Genomic DNA, 17,269 nt, shown 5'->3' with positions numbered 1-17,269 from the left:
ACCTCTTGAATTTTGACTCTCAAGGTAGCTTTCTGCACTGATTGTTGGCTTGGGCTGTCCCTTGTTTAACCTCCCGTTAGGATGATACCTGGAGCAGTGCTCTTCCTGAAGCTCATATGTGTGTGTGTGGGGGGGGGGACATTTCCTCAAATATAATGGCTCTGCTAATTTCATGCTCTGAAGGTAATCAGAGCTAGTATCTTGAATTAGTCAGTCAAAGTGTAGGTGATCCAAAGTGGTAAACACCCAGTTCATACATCACTTTAAACCACGGTCAAGCTTAACTACGGCTTAATGCATGCTGGTGTACATAGGAAAAAAATTGCTGCCTTTTCATTCCTCCATTGCTCCTGTGCTATCAAGAACTAAGCCATGTCTTGGGTTAATGTATCCAAACCCAGGGTCATGGTTTGTTTGACAGAGACTAACCATGTGCATCGGTTCAGACTTCTAAGCCAAACAGTGGCTTAGCTCTCAGTTGCATGGCAACCATAAGGTTAGCTATATTTAAAAGTGATGTGCTAACGAGAGCAGTGTGTCTTCTTTGCATGATTCCGGCAAGCAATTGGAGGGTAGTATTTTGTATCTGTTTGCACCTTGGCTAGAGAGCACTACCTCTACAGGAATAGATCTAGGAGGTTGCAAGAGCATAAGTGACTGTGGCAAACCATTTTCTTCAGGGACTGGTGGCAGGCTGCTTACCAGATGCAACTGAATAAATCTTGCACAATTGCACATTAAAGTTTTGTTTGCATTAGTAAGTAGCTGTGATCTGTTGGCACCTACTATCTGACAAGAAGAGCTTTCCGTACAGCAGATGATCACTCTTCATTTGTGGGGACAATGTAGAGGAAGATACTCTCCGCTGTTTGTCCAAATGTTCTGTCTTGAAAAAGATAAGGTGCAGATACCTTTTCCAACTGCTTGCTAAAATGACTTATTGACCTACTCTGCAGAAGGTTCTGCATGTATTTGCAAGTGGCGTTAAAAAGCTGTTAATGGATCTTCTTACTGTTGCTAAATTTCACAGAAATATTCCAAACAGTAGTTTGCTCTTTATTATGTTTGATTTTTGGACTTGACAATAAACTTTGAACTGGTACTGTTTTGTCGCTGAGCGCTGACTGGCTTTCTAGGCTGTCTGACAAAGTTCTGTGTCACTTGTTCAGAATGCATTGTTCAAATAAATGGCATTGCCTAATTTGGACCTATGTACTAGAGTGGAATACTTTGTAATCAGTGCTGTGCTAACAGAATAGTAGACATTAAGACTGTATAATGTGTATCAACCAAGTTTAGGAGCTAATGAATTGTGATTTTCTAGAGGATCTTGTAAGGGAATTGCTAAAAGTAATAATTGTGATGGATTAGGTGATTATCGAAGATGAACATAATAAAATCAATGTACTAATCCAGCTTTCTAATTCAGTACTTGCTGTGTAACTGCAATGTGCTCTAGCTACTCTAGTCAACAAGGCCTTGCAACTTGAACCTCCCATGCACATTTATGTAGAGATTTGGAGAAGTTTGATGACACTTATTTTCAAGAAGGTGTGCATAGGGTTGCAGTCTTAGAATAGTGTTTTGCAACCTATTTTCAGTCTTTTCATGAAGTTACCAAAAGCAGGTATCCATTTGTATTCCGGATATATGCAGGTGGGATTAGTTTGATGCCATTAATAAGTCAAATTGGCAGACCTGTTTTAAAACAAACAGAACTGGAACAATGTCTGTAACATGCCCGCCTTGTAGCTTTTAAAATTTATTTTAAAGGTGATATAAGCTGTTAATGCAAACCTCAGTGGAGAAATTATCTCTCTTGCAGCAATTGCTCTGTGGGCAATTCGAAGAAATATATTAAGCATCTGCTGTTTTGCTTACTGCTGTCTTAGACACGATTTTCAGTCGGATGAATCACTAAATGTACGAATCAAAATGCCAATTTCAAATGCTGTTCCAGCATCTCTGACTAATAGTAGCAGAGCAGAATTGACATAAGAGGGGAGAATGTTGGTGTGGTAATAACTGGGCAAGTTGTTAGTTCTCTTGTGTAAAGGATCACTGAAGGGGCCTTTCTGAAATGTAAGTGTGTGTTGAGGTCATGCATACATGTATGTGTTTGTGGAACTTTTTAGCCTGTCTTTTCCAGCAGGCTTTCAAGCATTTTTATTTTGGGGCTTGAACAGCTGATGGAATCAGAATCATCACGTGAATATTTGGATAGCATGCAGCAGATGCTTTGTTCTTTTCCTGTGTATCTTCACAGGAAATTGCAGCCCAATTACGTCTGGGTGAGGTCTTGTTCCGTCTTGCAAAGAAGAAAGCAGTTAATCGGCAAGGAAATAATTTTCTTCCACATTGCACAACCGTTTTAATTCAGGTCTTTCCTGAAATGAGAATTTCACTGTCAACCCAGCCCATGTTAATTAGAGCTTGGCAATTACTTAAGTTCTTTGGCCCCAAACTAAATCTTTAGGAGCACTGAGCACCTTCAGGGAGGTGTTCAGGGAGTTTTTAGTCCTGTTGGCCCTTGCATGACAGTTGTATAGCACTACATTTGCTTACAGTCTTAGAAACTTGGATAGAAAATTATTCGCCACATGGCTCCTGGAACCTAGGTCACGGGTGCAAAAACACAAAGTCTAGTCGCCATTTTGTTCTTTTTACAAGAGTGACTTGCGCTGTGGCAGGGGGAGTGGTACTTCACTGCGCTGCAGTGTTCCTACTTTGGAGTTGGACAGGAAGGCTTTTCTCCTCCCATGCCCTCAGTGGCAGCGGTGGCAATTTTATTATCGAGTCTCAGTCGCCATACATGGCAGCAAGACTTCTGGAAGTGCTCGCATTCTGACAATCCTCCATTGCAAAACGCGCTAGCTAATTTCGAGTGCTGATCATGTTTAGTAGGAGCTGGAGACCTTCAAGAGCTATGTGGTTCGGCAGGAAGGGCCACATTTCAGTGGCAGAACATCTGCTTTGCATGCAGAAGGACCTAGCATCTCCAAGTAGGGCTGGGAGAGACCTCCAGTCTGAAACCCTGGAGAATCTATGCTGATCGCTATAGACAATATTGAACTAGCTCAAGCATAGGTAAACTCAGCCCTCCAGATGTTTTGGGACTACAATTCCCATCACCCCTGACCACTGGTCCTGTTAGGTAGGGATGATGGGAGTTGTAGTCCCAAAACATCTGGAGGGCCGAGTTTGCCTATGCTTGAGCTAGAATCAGGCATGTCCAAAGTCTGTTTCGGGGGCCTAATCCGGCCTGCCGGTCGGTTTAATCTGGCCCCTGTGCCAGTTTATTTCCAACTTTGGGATAAAATCATTAAAAAAGCTCAACAACTTCAATCCTTAAAAAAGGTTAACAACTTTGGTTGGCCCTTGGGTCGGCCCTTCATGGCCCTCTTTGAAAAAAGTTTGGACACCACTGAGATAGATGGACAAATGATCTGACTTGCTATGGCAACTTCCTGTGTTCCTAGCAGCCTCAGAACATGACTGGTAATACAGTCTTTCTGTTTTAAAAACAAGATCATCTTCCTCCTGAGTCTATTATTTTCTGTTCTGTACTCCATATCGGAGGTGGCCAGCTTAAAGTCTGCAGGCCATAAAGTGCCTGAAATAACTTTATGAGGCTCCTAGCAGTCCTGCCAAATTTGATTCAAGGTGTGGTTTAAGGTCCCCCCCTTCTCTCTCGCAGAAAAAGGAGCCGTGCTCAGTTAAGACAAGGGACAGCAGCAGATCTACTTAGTGAGCAGAGCTTTGGGGAGGGACTTTTGTTCCTTTGCAATCCTGTTGATGATCTCTCAGTAGGGTGTCTGCATTATGTTCCTATGAAGTTACTTCTGGTTGTACCAGTTTTGCTCAAGACCCTTATCATATACATGTGGGTTGGATTGTTTGACTCCTGAGAGTTTGGATGGAAGCTGCCTATCTTTGCTCCGTCCCCTCTGTACTAAAAGTGATTTCAGTTCTCGGAATAATGGTCCTCATGTGATACCATCCACATCCAAGAGGGAAGTGTCGTCAGGTTTGGGGAGCCCTGAGATTTGCAGAAGTACACGTCTGGGTTGGGGAAAGGGGCCCTGTATGGTTTGAATGTGCTCAGTGGACATGGAATACTGACTAATTATACGGGGCAGGGTGAAGAAAAAAATGGGAGGGGAATAGAGTGGAATATCCCAGACCGGCATGTTGTATACGGCAACATTTTGTTGCACATCCCATTTGTCTTCTGTAAAGTATTTTCCTGGTGGGTAGATGCTATCTCCTGCTGGTGCTTTCACACATAGCCTGAACCTGTGCATATTTACCTGGAGGTGAATCCCACATGTGTACATGTGAGTGCAACTTTATGTAGAAACGTGGAGTCCGTCCCAAAGGTTTCACATTGTGAAATAAGCTTAGAACCCACTGGGGCAGAAAAGAAAATAATCTGATTATTTTATTGCCCTGCTAATCCCTCAGCATGTCAGCTTTCTCAGCGGATGAATTGTAGATGTTAAGGAAATAAATGTTTATAGACCTGAAGGTGATGGTCTCTGTTCCATTTGGTGGGAGGCTTGTTCCAGGAGGGTACATGATACTTACCTTTCCTGTTGTATCTCAGTTTCATTGCAACATCCTCACTAGAGGACTCTACCTTGCCCTTAGGGAAATGACAGAAGCCAATGCGTTTTGCCCGACCTTTGAAATTATTGACATTTTAGCTGCTAGTTTTAGAGTGAGCTGATAGCCTGATAATAATGATCGTTGTTACTGGTTTTATTGTATGTGTTTATAGTCTGTACACTGCCCTGGGCGGTTGCATAACTGGTAAGTAATTTCGTTGTCCCTGAGAGGGGGCAATGACAATAAAGATATTATTACTTATTATTATTATTACTATTAAGGTGATCTATAAAATTTAAAAATAATAATAACCTGCTTGAGTTGCTGAAGAACCGTAGCTCACATAGAAATCCTGACTGGCTAATCCATTTTTTCCCCTCCCAAAGGCCTCTTGCTCTCATCGTTTATAGCATGCTGTGCTGTATGTTTTATGTTTCATAACAGTGCAAGACCTAGTCTTCTCAAGGCTACTATTTTGACCCGGGACAACGGTACTGCTATGTTTTGTGGTTCTTGAATCATATTCTGCCCACGCTTTGTTATGAGAAATAATACTCATGTTCTAGGATTTCTGTTTTCTCATCTAGTTGTTACGCACAGCTTTTAAACTTTTGTTGAAATTGGGCTTCGTTGTGCAGGCCATGTGCCAGGCTAAACATATTCTCCAGAGCATCATAGAATCGTGGAATTGCAGAGTTGGAAGGGACTACGAGGGTCATCTAGTCCAACCCCCTGCAATGCACAAATCTTTTGCCCAATGTGGGTCTAGAAACCCACAACCGTAAGATTAAGAGTCTTATGCTGTACCAGCTGAGCCATCCCAGTATCAAATCAGATTTTGTTATTGTGCTTTATGTATGGTATGATGAACTGGGAGTAATGTGAATACAGTTCAATGCTAACTTTCCTCCTCTGCTTAAACTTGGACACAGTACCTCTGAAAACTGGCTGTCATAATTCAGTCCTCAGAATCTGCAACTCTCTGGTTCAACCCACCTTAATCCAGGTTTAGGCCATTTTAAACCACTTGATTCATGTTTTTAAATAGGTGGTGCCCACGGTGAGCTGTTAAAAACACACAAAACACCTTGGTGGGCAGGCTTCAAAATCTTCCCTGCTTGTCCAAATCTGTTAGACAGCAATCTGAATCCCATTTACCTGGGAGTAAGCCACGGTGAATTCAGTGAGACTGACATCTGAGTGGACATAGTTAGGATTGCAGCCTGTCAGTATACACCAAATGACCAGTACAGGCATTTGAGACCAGGCAGGCTAGTAAAAATAAAAACGAGGGGTAGTAACCTTTTGTGAACGCTATTAGGCACGCAAACTGAACTTGCTTCCCTTTGGTAGTTAGAATTTTGCATCTGAGTATCTTGTGTTCTGATTTTAGAGAAAAGCTGTGTTTTGTGTCCTTGCTTTGTGTGGGAAATAACTTGATGGGATAAGGAAGGAAAGTCTGCTTTGCCTTTTCTTCCTTTCCCACAGAAACCAAGGCAATGCTATGAACTCTTCAAGCTTGCTTTGAACTCTGCAATTCAGTCCCAGAGGTGCAAGCGGCCAACTGTCTGTTGCCAATGAATTTTTCGTCGGGTCCTTTGAACACTTTCTGCTTACCAGAGATTCTTGTTCTCTCTCTTTGTATTAAAAGCATGCAATTTAGCAAATTTAGTTTGGCTGCCTGGCTTGTCTTGAGGTCTTCCAGAAACTAAACAATAAAGCTAAATTGCTTTATGTTTGAGAAACTGTAAGAAGAAATTGTGAAGGTGAAGAGGGAGGAGATACCAATGATCAAAGAGTGACTAGGCACCAAGAGATGTGTTTTTTCCCTTCCTTATTAGCAGTTCTTTCCCCCTCCCAATAATATTTTATTAAGGTTTTTTCATAATACAGTACAAGAAAAGGTAACCTAAATAAAAACAAAAAGAGAAAGAGAAAATAAAATGCAGAGTCCTCTCTTAAAGGTCGATCTTAACCCTTGTCTCACATAGAAAGGGGTGAGCTTTCCTTTCTTCCCCCAATTGCCCACCCTGGTGATCTTCCCTTCTCTGCCCCTCATAAAGGGTCCTTCACCAGCCAGCCATCACCTTCCTGTGTATATAATCCCAATAAAACTCCCAGAGTAGAGGACACTAAGAAAAACAAAAGGGGGGGGGGAGAGAAGAAGGAATATAAAAAGAATAGAAGCAAAAGGGAAAACAGAAAGAGAGATGAAAAGGACTTCTGATTTTCCATCTGTCAAAGTGTATTAGCAGTTCTGTATAGAAAAAGATATTCCCTTGCAAACGTTTCACAGTCACCCTTGGAAAAAAAAGCTGCTTATTGATTTTAAGGCATTCTCTATTTATCTAAATATTTGGCCATTCTCTGGCAGTTGCAGCTTCATTTACCAGTGCCGATAATCCATGTAGCATATTTTTCATGCATCACGTCATAACTTCCTCATACATTTTCTCTCTTGGGATAGGGAGGCCAAGTGCAAATGATTTTTTTTTTTAATCAGGGGCGTTTGCAGAGGAAATGAGTGACTTATCTCAGGACTTGATAGTAGGTCCTCTAGAGAGTGATCTTGTCTGTAAATTAGGCTGCGCCATACAGCTCCTACCAATAAACTAGAGAGCCCAGCAAGAGATCAAAGTTCGTGGTTGGTTTGCTGCTGTTCATGCTTAAGGGAGAAGCAAAAGGGAAAAATCGGCATTCACAGTAAATGATTGTCTACTGCAAACCAGAGTTTACTGTCCATAGTTTACAGTGATGTGCAAATTGGGCATATGAGCTTTGTAGCTCTAAATTTCAGTTAACAAATGTTTTTAAATCTTTATTGTGATATGCGTTGAATTCTAATTGTGGTATACATTTTATGTGAGCCTCTATTATAAGGTGTTGATTAACCTACAAGGCTTTGGGGGTTTTTTGTATTGCAAAAAGGCACACAAAATATACAGTGGTACCTCGGGTTAAGTACTTACGGTAATTCGTTCCGGAGGTCCGTACTTAACCTGAAACTGTTCTTAACCTGAAGCACCACTTTAGCTAATGGGGCTGCCTGCTGCTGCCACGCCGCCGTAGCACGATTTCTGTTCTCATCCTGAAGCAAAGTTCTTAACCTGAAGCACTATTTCTGGGTTAGCAGAGTCTGTAACCTGAAGCGTATGTAACCCGAGGTACCACCGTATACCCCTCCATTCCAAACACTTGGATACGTGCATGTGTTCTCAAACGGGAAAACTGATTCGGTTTTATGTTTGACTTGCTAGCATTTGTACACTTTATTAGGGAGGGGCAATAGCACAAGCGTGGAGCATATGTTGTGCATGCAGAATGTCTCTTCTTCAGTTCCTAGCATCTTCAGTTAAAAAGGGATCAGGCAGCTCAGCTTCCCAATGTTTTGGATGATAGCCTCCACCAGCCCCAGCCAGCATGGTCAAAGGTCAGGGATAATGGGAGTTTTTATCCAAAACATTTGGAACATACCATGCTAAGGGTGGCGGAGGCAAGTGTTGATATAAAAAAATCTCTGACTGAGATCTTGGAGGGTTGCTGTCAGACAGAGAAGGCACATAGCAATCTTACATCAGGTTGTTCAGAATTAATCGTAGCCTTTCTTTTCCTATTCTTTTCTAGTAGAATATTTATCAAATAGGTTTTGGGGTTGAATAGAATCCAGTAATATCTTGGGGTTGGGGGGGAATGATGCACAGTGGACGTTTTGGGGAGACTTCCAATGTGTAGAATAGGTACCGAAAGTTAGGTGAACCTTATCTTCCATTGAAATCAGCAGGAACCGTATCCCCGTTTGAAACATTGAATTCAGTGGAAAACAAGCACATCCAAGTACCTTGTTCTGTGTGTCCTTGAAAACCACAGTACTTCAGGTAGAACCTGTTTGTTCGTTGAGTGTTTGCCAAATGTGGGTAAGCTTTGGAGCATTTGCTTTCATACATGATACAGGGTTTTATGTAGAGGAAAAATTAATCTGAAAGGCATCAATGCGTCTCTCTCTCTCTCATGCTTGCACACTTATGTTCCTGCTACAGTTGCTCCCCAGAACTCCCAGGGCGCGTGTGTGTGTGTGTTTGTGTGTGTGTGCAGTAAAACACAACACTGAGTGTCAATCATTACAGGCAAAATGCTAAAACCCTAAAAACTATATTAACCATGGGTAATAAAATTTCTCAAAAGTTTCTGGGAATAAAAAGGTTTTTCAAAGGGAAAGCAGAGCTAACACGATTAATTTACTTAAGAACTTAACACAGCAATGGCACCACTTGCTGAAAAGACACTGCTTCCTCACCATAACTCTCCACACTGAAAGCATATTTTATACAATGGTACCTCAGGTTACATACGCTTCAGGTTACATACGCTTCAGGTTACAGACTCCGCTGACCCAGAAATATTACCTCGGGTTAAGAACTTTGCTTCAGGATGAGAACAGAAATCATGCTCTGGCAGCGCGGCAGCAGCAGGAGGCCCCATTAGCTAAAGTGGTGCTTCAGGTTAAGAACAGTTTCAGGTTAAGAACGGACCTCCGGAACGAATTAAGTACTTAACCCGAGGTACCACTGTATAGACGCTGAATATATCAGCCTGCCTCAGACCATTTTTGCATGTCATGGTAAGCCATAAACCTTACTTTGCTGTGCAGAAACAAATCTTCCTTCCTTCCTTCCTTCCTATTCACTCCAGTAAGAAACAAACCACAATCCCTGGCTTTGCATTTTGCATCTAAATCTTTTGCCACTAGTGACTTTACCAGTTGTGGTTCGTTGGAGCAAAACAAACCGTAATCCCTGGTCTGCACATAACACAGTTAGCACAGAGGAGAGAAAAAGTTCCCGTAAGATGGTTCATTACTTCTGCAACATATAATTATGGCTTACTGTGACATGTGAATGAATCTCTCCTTGTAACTCCGCATTGTGGTCTCCTGATATATCAGTTGTGGTATCACAGCACCTTCAGACATCTTCTTGGTCACCTGTCCCTTCAAAAATAAATAAACTGAAGATTGGGTTTTTGGTGCATTTTTGAGTTGTTTGTTGGTGGGTTGTCTTCTGTTGGTTTCGGAGTGTGTAGGTTTTGCCATTGTTTGGGGTGTGGGGTGGTGGTTTCACAGCATCACCAGTATTGCTTTTGGGAAATGGGTATTTTGTGATGCCCACAACAGTTTCTTAGATTTCCAAATGTGCCTGAGGCCCCCAGAAGTCTGGGGACCCCTGGTGTATTCTGATGGGGAGTGGCTCTCCAGAGGTCTTTCCCAGCACCTACTAACTAAGGTATTTTTCATAGTAAATGCCAGGGATTGAACACAGAGCCCTTTTGCATGGGAATCATGTGCTCTTTTTACTGGGCCACAACCCTCCAGTGTTGTTGTGATGTGAACGCTTTACAGTTTCTTTCTCATGCTCCATTGAACTTCTTTGCCACACGAGGCTGTGTCTTAGAGACCCCCTGCGCACACCTGCTGACTCTGTAGCAAAACATATACTGAAGGTAAGCTGAAACCAGGCACAGGCATTAAAAACTCACTGGGAAGCCTTGCCTACATATTCCGGGACATAACATAGTTAAACATCTAGATTGTTTGGCTTACCTCCCTGTATGAAGATGTGTTAATTGATGGTAAATTATTAACAGAACCACCATCCTAAAAGAGGGGCAGTGTCATCTCTTAATGAACTAAGTGTTTCAAAATGTGCTGGAAGCTTTTTTGTTTCGCAGAACTCCTGTCTAAGCAAAATAAGTGGTCAAACATTAAAAGGAAAAAAGCAATAATAGATTTCAGTACCTTTGAATTGTGCACTGTTTTCTCTGAGTCATTAAGACCACAGTATCTTTCTCCTTGGTACACAGTGTTTTTCATTTGGCACAGACTTTGGCTTAGCATTATGTGCAAACCAAACTATGCCTTAGCACAAGCAAGCAAACAATAGATTTCCAGAGCAAAGCTCATGATCGCCATGTCTTCCCTTGGTCCTGCTATACTATCCGGGGCTAAACCATGGCTTGGGGTTGTGGTACATCTGAACCGGGGCCTGTGGTTTGCTTTGCTGCAGAGAAACCATACAGTTTAACCAAGGTTTGTTACTGGTTTGCCACTCATGGTTTGTCTGCAGCAAGACAAACATCAAACCCTGGTTTGGCCATTAGGTTATGTCAAGCCATAGTTTAGGACTGGGTAGTGCAGCAGGATCAGGACTGAGGGAAGAGCTCAAGTGCTCTGATCTTTGATCCAAGAACCTGCACGTTAGCACAAGCAAGGAAAGCCATGGTTTGACTTAGAGTTACATGAGAACTGGCCAGTGTTCAGCTAGTAATGTGCTTCATTTAACTATTGAGGATTAAATAACTCCCAGGTTTCTTGAATGGATTTGACCTTTTTAGCATCTACTCCGTTGCTTCCCTTTAACTAAGCTTCACGTTTTGCAATTCTTTTAAATGGTTCTGTGTTGGGTTTTTCTGGACAGTTTTCCATTTCCTGCCTCCAAACATCTTAACTGTTGTGCTAGTCAGACAATGCTTTTGATTGGAGCTGGGGGCTCTGGTATACAGTGGTTCCGCTCCTTTCTCCTTGGCCGTGTCCAGAAAGTGTGGTGGGGAATTAGTGTTCAGACCCCTGGGCTCTCACTTGTGGGGTGCCTCAGGGTTCTGTCCTTTCCCCCATGCTTTTCAACATCTACATGGAACCACTGGGAGAGATTATCAGGGGGTTCGGGTTGGGTGTTCAGCAATATGCGGATGATACCCTGCTCTACCTCTCTATCAAATCAGAACCAGTGAAGGTGGTGAATGTCCTGTGTGAGTTCCTGGAGGCGGTTGGAGGATGGATGGCGGCTAATGGATTGTGGTTGAACCCTGACAAGACAGAAGTACTCTTTTTGGGGGACAGGGGTCAGGCAGGTGTGGGGGACTGCTGTGTCCTGAATGGGGCAACTGTGCCCCTGAAGGAGCAGGTGCGCAGCCTGGGAGTCATTTCGGACTCACAGCTGTCCATGGAGGCGCAGGTCAATTCTGTGTCCAGGGCAGCTGTCTACCAGCTCCATCTGGTACCCAGGCTGAGACTCTACCTTCCTGCAGACTGTCTCGCCAGAGTGGTGCATGCTCTAGTTATCTCCCGCTTGGACTACTGCAACACGCTCTACGTGGGGCTACCTTTGAAGGTGACCCGCAAACTACAACTAATCCAGAATGCAGCAGCTAGACAGGTGACTGGGAGTGGTCGCCGAGACCACATAACACCGGTCTTGAAAGACCTACATTGGCTCCCAGTACATTTCCGAGCACAATTCAAAGTGTTGGTGCCCATCAGATGTCAAAGAGATGATGATGATGATGATGATGATGATGATGATGGTAGGTCTATTGTAAAATGTATTTTATTTGACTTCTGACACTCCTAATACTAAGGGTTGAGTTGAGGCAGGTAACATGTTTCTTATTCTGCTCTGTTGCTGGTTCTCAACATCTGGTTAGAATAAAAATGTGCTGCTTCCAGAATGTGCAGAGACTGAGACTTTGGTGAGTCACTAGAGAATTGACTTCTAAAGTTGAGGTTACCTGAAGCACCAGTTTCATGTCCTTACAGTCTTGTTGTGTTTTTATTTGTATCTAGATTTAGTTTTGCCCAGGCATTTTGAAATTGCCATGTATGTCTTTTGCTGTCTTCCTAATTTCTCCTTGTGTTTGAGGCTCATCCTATGAGCTTTCTGTTTGGAAAACAAGATGATGATATTGTTCACGAATTCATAAATGCAAATTTCCCCAAAAGATTGTGTGAAAACTGGTTTTTCTTCTTGGTGTCTTTTCATGACTGTTTCTATTCAACGGTAATGCCCCCCTTTATAAGACAGGCTGTTCTTTCAGAAACTGAGGCTTTCTGGTTGGTTTGTATAATGAACGTTGGAAGGTTTGGGAGTTGAGTTCTGTATCATCTTCGTGCAGCTAATAGCGGCAAGTAACTGTATATAATTTATGTGGATTTGCACTTCCCCATTCTATAAAGACGGTTAAGTAAAGCATATATTGACAATGAAGGTTTCCTGATAGCATTGCAATTATATATCTAAAAAACAGCATGGAAAATAAAAGATTGTGATATTGTGAAATATCGCTGATCAGGATCTCCCAGTTTTTATTGATTTGCTGTCCCACATGGCTGCTTTGAATACCAGGGGTCATTCTAACTTACCCTCTCCCATTGACAAAACTACTAGTAGCTCTGCAGAGAAAAATGAATAGGTGCCATATGAGTTTAAGTTTCACTCCATAGAGCTAATAGCTTTCTTTTTTTTGGGGGGGGGGTCCTCTGTGCTTGTTTGTAGGTATGTGATTTAGATTAGAAAATGACACCACCTTCTCCACTTCCCAGATCTTTGAAGTAGTCCTACGGGACTGCTAATTATTAGATGGAAAACCACCAACAAACCCCTCCCCTCAATGGAAAGACCATACTCATTGATTTCCCCCTGTAATTCTGCTTTGGCCCTTTGCACGAAGCAACTTTCATTTGTTAGCCTGTGAGATCTGGCATGTGGGGCAGAATGGCTGCAGTGCTGGTTGATAATCATGACATTTACTCAAAAAATATGGCATGGTTAAGTGGGGTAGCCACTTGTTTTTGACCAAAGAGTACCAGAGATAGCAAATACGTTGCTGTGCTGCTGTTATATATTTATTTAGATTTTGTACCCACCCTTCGCCACAAGGTGCCAGAGTGGGTCACAGCAATGCAACCTGCCTCCCTCAATTCAGTATTACAATTAAAATTTGCAGTCAGCATCATAGGGTAGGTCCTACAGATACATCTCTTGGGCATCAATGGCAAATATTAAGTACACGATAGAAGGTTTACAGTGGTTCACCTCTGTGGAGAGAGGATTTTACAACATAGGGGTTGCCATAGAAAATGCCCTCTCCCAGGTTGCTCAAGAAAACTTCTGCCAGTGGTGAGCTACCAAGAGGGCCCCTGCTGCCCATTTTAACACCCGAGAAAGTCTGTAGGGCATTTCAGATATTTGAGGCCCGAGCTGTTTGGGGCTTTAAATCCATCACTGAATTTGGCTCAGAACTGACCTGGCAGCCATCGCAACTGATCTAATATAATAATAATAATAATAATAATAATAATAATAATAATAATATAGTAATAATAATGTATTATTTATACCCGCCCATCTGGCTGGGTTTCCCCAGCCACTCTGGGCGGCTTCCAACTGAATATTAAAAACAATACAGCATTAGACATTAAAAACTTCCCTAAAGAGGGCTGCCTTCAGTTGTCTTTTAAAAGTAAAATAGTTGTTTATTGCCTTGACATCTGCTGGGAGGGCGTTCCACAGGGCAGGCGTCACTACCGAGAAGGCCCTCTGTCTGGTTCCCTGTAACCTCACTTCTTGCAGTGAGGGAACCGCCAGAAGGCCCTCGGCGCTGGATCTCAGTGTCCGGGCTGAACGATGGGGGTGGAGATGCTCCTTCAGGTATACAGGACCGAGGCCGTTTAGGGCTTTAAAGGTCAGCACCAACACTTTGAATTGTGCTCGGAAACATACTGGGAGCCAATGTAGGTCTCTCAGAACCGGTGTTGTGTGGTTCCGGCGGCCACTCCCAGTCACCAGTCTAGCTGCTGCATTCTGCCGCAATATGTCTTCCCACTCTTCCTTTAAATGTTTGTGGAGGGGCATGGTCTTAAATAACCATTTCCTATGTTTAACCATAGGACTATACCGCCTCCAATCACCTCCTTTCACAGCAATAAAATTTACGACCCTCCACACCTCTCCCATAACAACACACAACTGTTGCTAGTTTCAACCATAGACTGTCTTGTGGCCCTGTTTGCAAGGTACATTCTCTTGCCCTTTTAAAAATTGCTCCTCCGAAACAGTCTTGCAACAACCAAGTCTGTGCAAGTTACTGTTGTTTTATGACCCCATCTTTTCCCACAAGTGCCTTCTATTTGGTTTTTTGGTTTGTTTTGTTTTTGCATATCACTCGACCCTCTTGATGTTTACAAAAGCTTCTCTGATTGATTGGCAGCAATTCTCACTTGCCTGGTCATTTTTCTTCTTCTTTTGTCTGGAAGGCAGTATATAGTAAATAAGCAGAACTCTGTGTGAGTGATCAGGAAGTAAGGTGTGTCCCGCTGAATAATTCCTGCAGAAGTAACCGGTGTGGCTTGCCTTTGTTCAGGTGAAGTCATCTGAAAGAAGCCCCCTCCCCCAACCTCTTTTAGGGTAAAGGCACCTGATACAGCATCAATGAAATACAGTGGTACCTCGGGTTACATACGCTTCAGGTTACATACGCTTCAGGTTACAGACTCCGCTAACCCAGAAATAGTACCTCGGGTTAAGAACTTTGCTTCAGGATGAGAACAGAAATCGTGCTCCGGTGGCAGGAGGCCCCATTAGCTAAAGTGGTGCTTCAGGTTAAGAACAGTTTCAGGTTAAGAACGGACCTCTGGAACGAATTAAGTACTTAACCCGAGGTACCACTGTAGTCTATGAGAGCCCCTTGGTCCCTGGAGTTTTTTGAAGCAATATTTGCCAACCCTGGCTAAACTAACTATCTTTCTTTCTTTCTTTCTTTCAGTTGGCAAACACGAGCTGACTGGGCACAAAGTGGCCGTGAAGATCTTGAACAGGCAGAAGATTCGCAGCCTTGATGTGGTGGGGAAAATCCGCAGAGAGATTCAGAACCTGAAGCTTTTCCGGCATCCGCACATAATCAAGCTGTAAGTTCACGGATGTTTCCGTTCAAGAATAATCTCCCGGGCGCTGGGTGTTCCTTGAGAAATGGAGCTCTCCCGTTCAATGGGCAAAATGAATGTTGGCAGGTTTTCTGGTGTGATTCTTGTTTCTCCTTTGTGCTATAAACCAGTCATGGCAAGCAACCATTTATAACTCACAGGGAGCCGGAAGGCTCTTGGCTAAAATGTTGAGTGAAGGCTTTTTCAGCCGCACAATAACAAGGATGGAAAATAACTCCCTTGGGGAAGTCAGTGGAAGCAAGGCTTGAATATGTGTGTGGGGGTGTGTGTGTTTTAGTACTAGGTAATGCAGTTGCCCCATGGCAAGCAGTTAAACGTCTACCTATTATGGTGTGTATCGTCTTCTGACTACCTGCTTGTGTTGCAACTGCAGTAGGTCTTAGGAGCCAATATCACGATTTGTAATTAAATGTATACCCCATCTTTCTACAAATGTATACAAGGTGGCTTACGCAAAAACGACACAGTACCAAATAAGACAAAAGCGCAACCTATAAACAAGACAAAGTGCAATCTAAAAAGCAAAACCAGCAAGCAGTAGATCATACCGTAGAAGATCAGGGGCCATAAGACTCTCCTCTCTTCCCTTCCTCTGATTCCAATTTCTTCTGCAAGCCTTATCCAGGGTTCTATCTTTACCAGGGTTTGCAACCAAGATCTGAAATAGCTTCCAATGTTAAGAAGGGGTTTCTTTAGCAGTAGCACTCAATGCTGATGTAATGCACCATCACGTTTAAGGCAGAGGGAGTTCTGTGAGGTATGGCAAGGGTCAGGGAGATTAATAATAATAATAATAATAATAATAATAATAATAATAATAATAATTTATACCCCGCCCATCTGGCTGGGCTTCCCTAAACAGGGCTGCCTTCAGATGTCTTCTAAAAGTCTGGTAGTTGTTGTTCTCTTTGACATCTGGTGGGAAGGGCGTTCCACAGGGAAGGCGCCACTACCGAGAAGGCCCTCTGCCTGGTTCCCTGTAACTTGGCTTCTTGCAGTGAGGGAACCGCCAGAAGGCCCTCGGCGCTGGACCTCAGTATCCGGGCTGAACGATGGGGGTGGAGACACTCCTTCAGAAATACTGGATTGCATGATCCTGAGTTCCCCTAAAAATCTTGTAACCATGGTTCAAAACACCGGGAGTGGTATATTTGCATTGCTTCTATGTGCCTCATCCTTTTACAACACACAGTCCATCCAACGTATAACCTAGTTGATCAAGAACCTGCTTTCTCAGAATCTCCTCTCCTTGTTTTGATGCTGTCCCTAGCTGTGGAAGCTTTTGCCATAGTCAAGTCATACTGCCTCTTGGGTGATGTGTGGTAAAATAGACTTGGTGGTTGAAATGTTTTCCCCAGCTCCAGACAGTAGTACTTCATATTTTCTTTGGTCCAGGATAGTCCAAAGCAGTCCCTGAAGACTTTCAGGAGTCTAGGGCATCAATAAAAGCTACCATGGATTCCCTCCAGGTGCCACAGGTCTGCTCTGCATTTTTTACTGACTCAGAAAATCCTGTGATAGCTGCATGTGTAAAGGAAAGGCCTGAGGCAAATCCTTCGCACTCTGAATGTGAAAGTAAGCTCCATTGAACCTGATGAAACTTCACTTCTAGATAAGCACATGTATTATTTGGTTGCTCATCCGTACACACCCTTTAATTGGAAGAGCTGCTCACTTTGTATGGCTCAAGTAAGTGTACACAGTGAGTAAAATAATATATTTTCTTTCTCAGGTACCAAGTTATCAGCACCCCATCCGATATATTCATGGTGATGGAATATGTTTCAGGAGGTGAACTGTTTGATTACATCTGTAAAAATGGAAGGGTAAGTCTACCCAGTTTTTTCAAAATCCTCCCTATATTTTTCATGAGTGGGCTGCTGACCAGAA

The 17,269-nt window shown here is 43.0% G+C and overlaps 1 protein-coding gene across 1 annotated transcript in view; it reads left to right on the top strand.

Annotated features, from left to right (window-relative positions):
- PRKAA1 (protein kinase AMP-activated catalytic subunit alpha 1) overlaps positions 1 to 17,269 on the top strand; it is a 36,942-nt gene that overhangs the window by 2,203 nt on the left and 17,470 nt on the right. The window contains exons 2-3 of the mRNA XM_083576193.1: positions 15,202 to 15,343; positions 17,112 to 17,205. Of these exons, the coding sequence (XP_083432319.1) occupies positions 15,202 to 15,343; positions 17,112 to 17,205 (236 nt within the window). The remainder of the gene's footprint in view (positions 1 to 15,201; positions 15,344 to 17,111; positions 17,206 to 17,269) is intronic.

Source organism: Podarcis filfolensis (assembly GCF_964270895.1).
Source record: "Podarcis filfolensis genome assembly, chromosome: 11".
Lineage (NCBI taxonomy): Eukaryota > Metazoa > Chordata > Lepidosauria > Squamata > Lacertidae > Podarcis > Podarcis filfolensis.
This window is presented reverse-complemented; position numbering and strand designations above follow the sequence as displayed.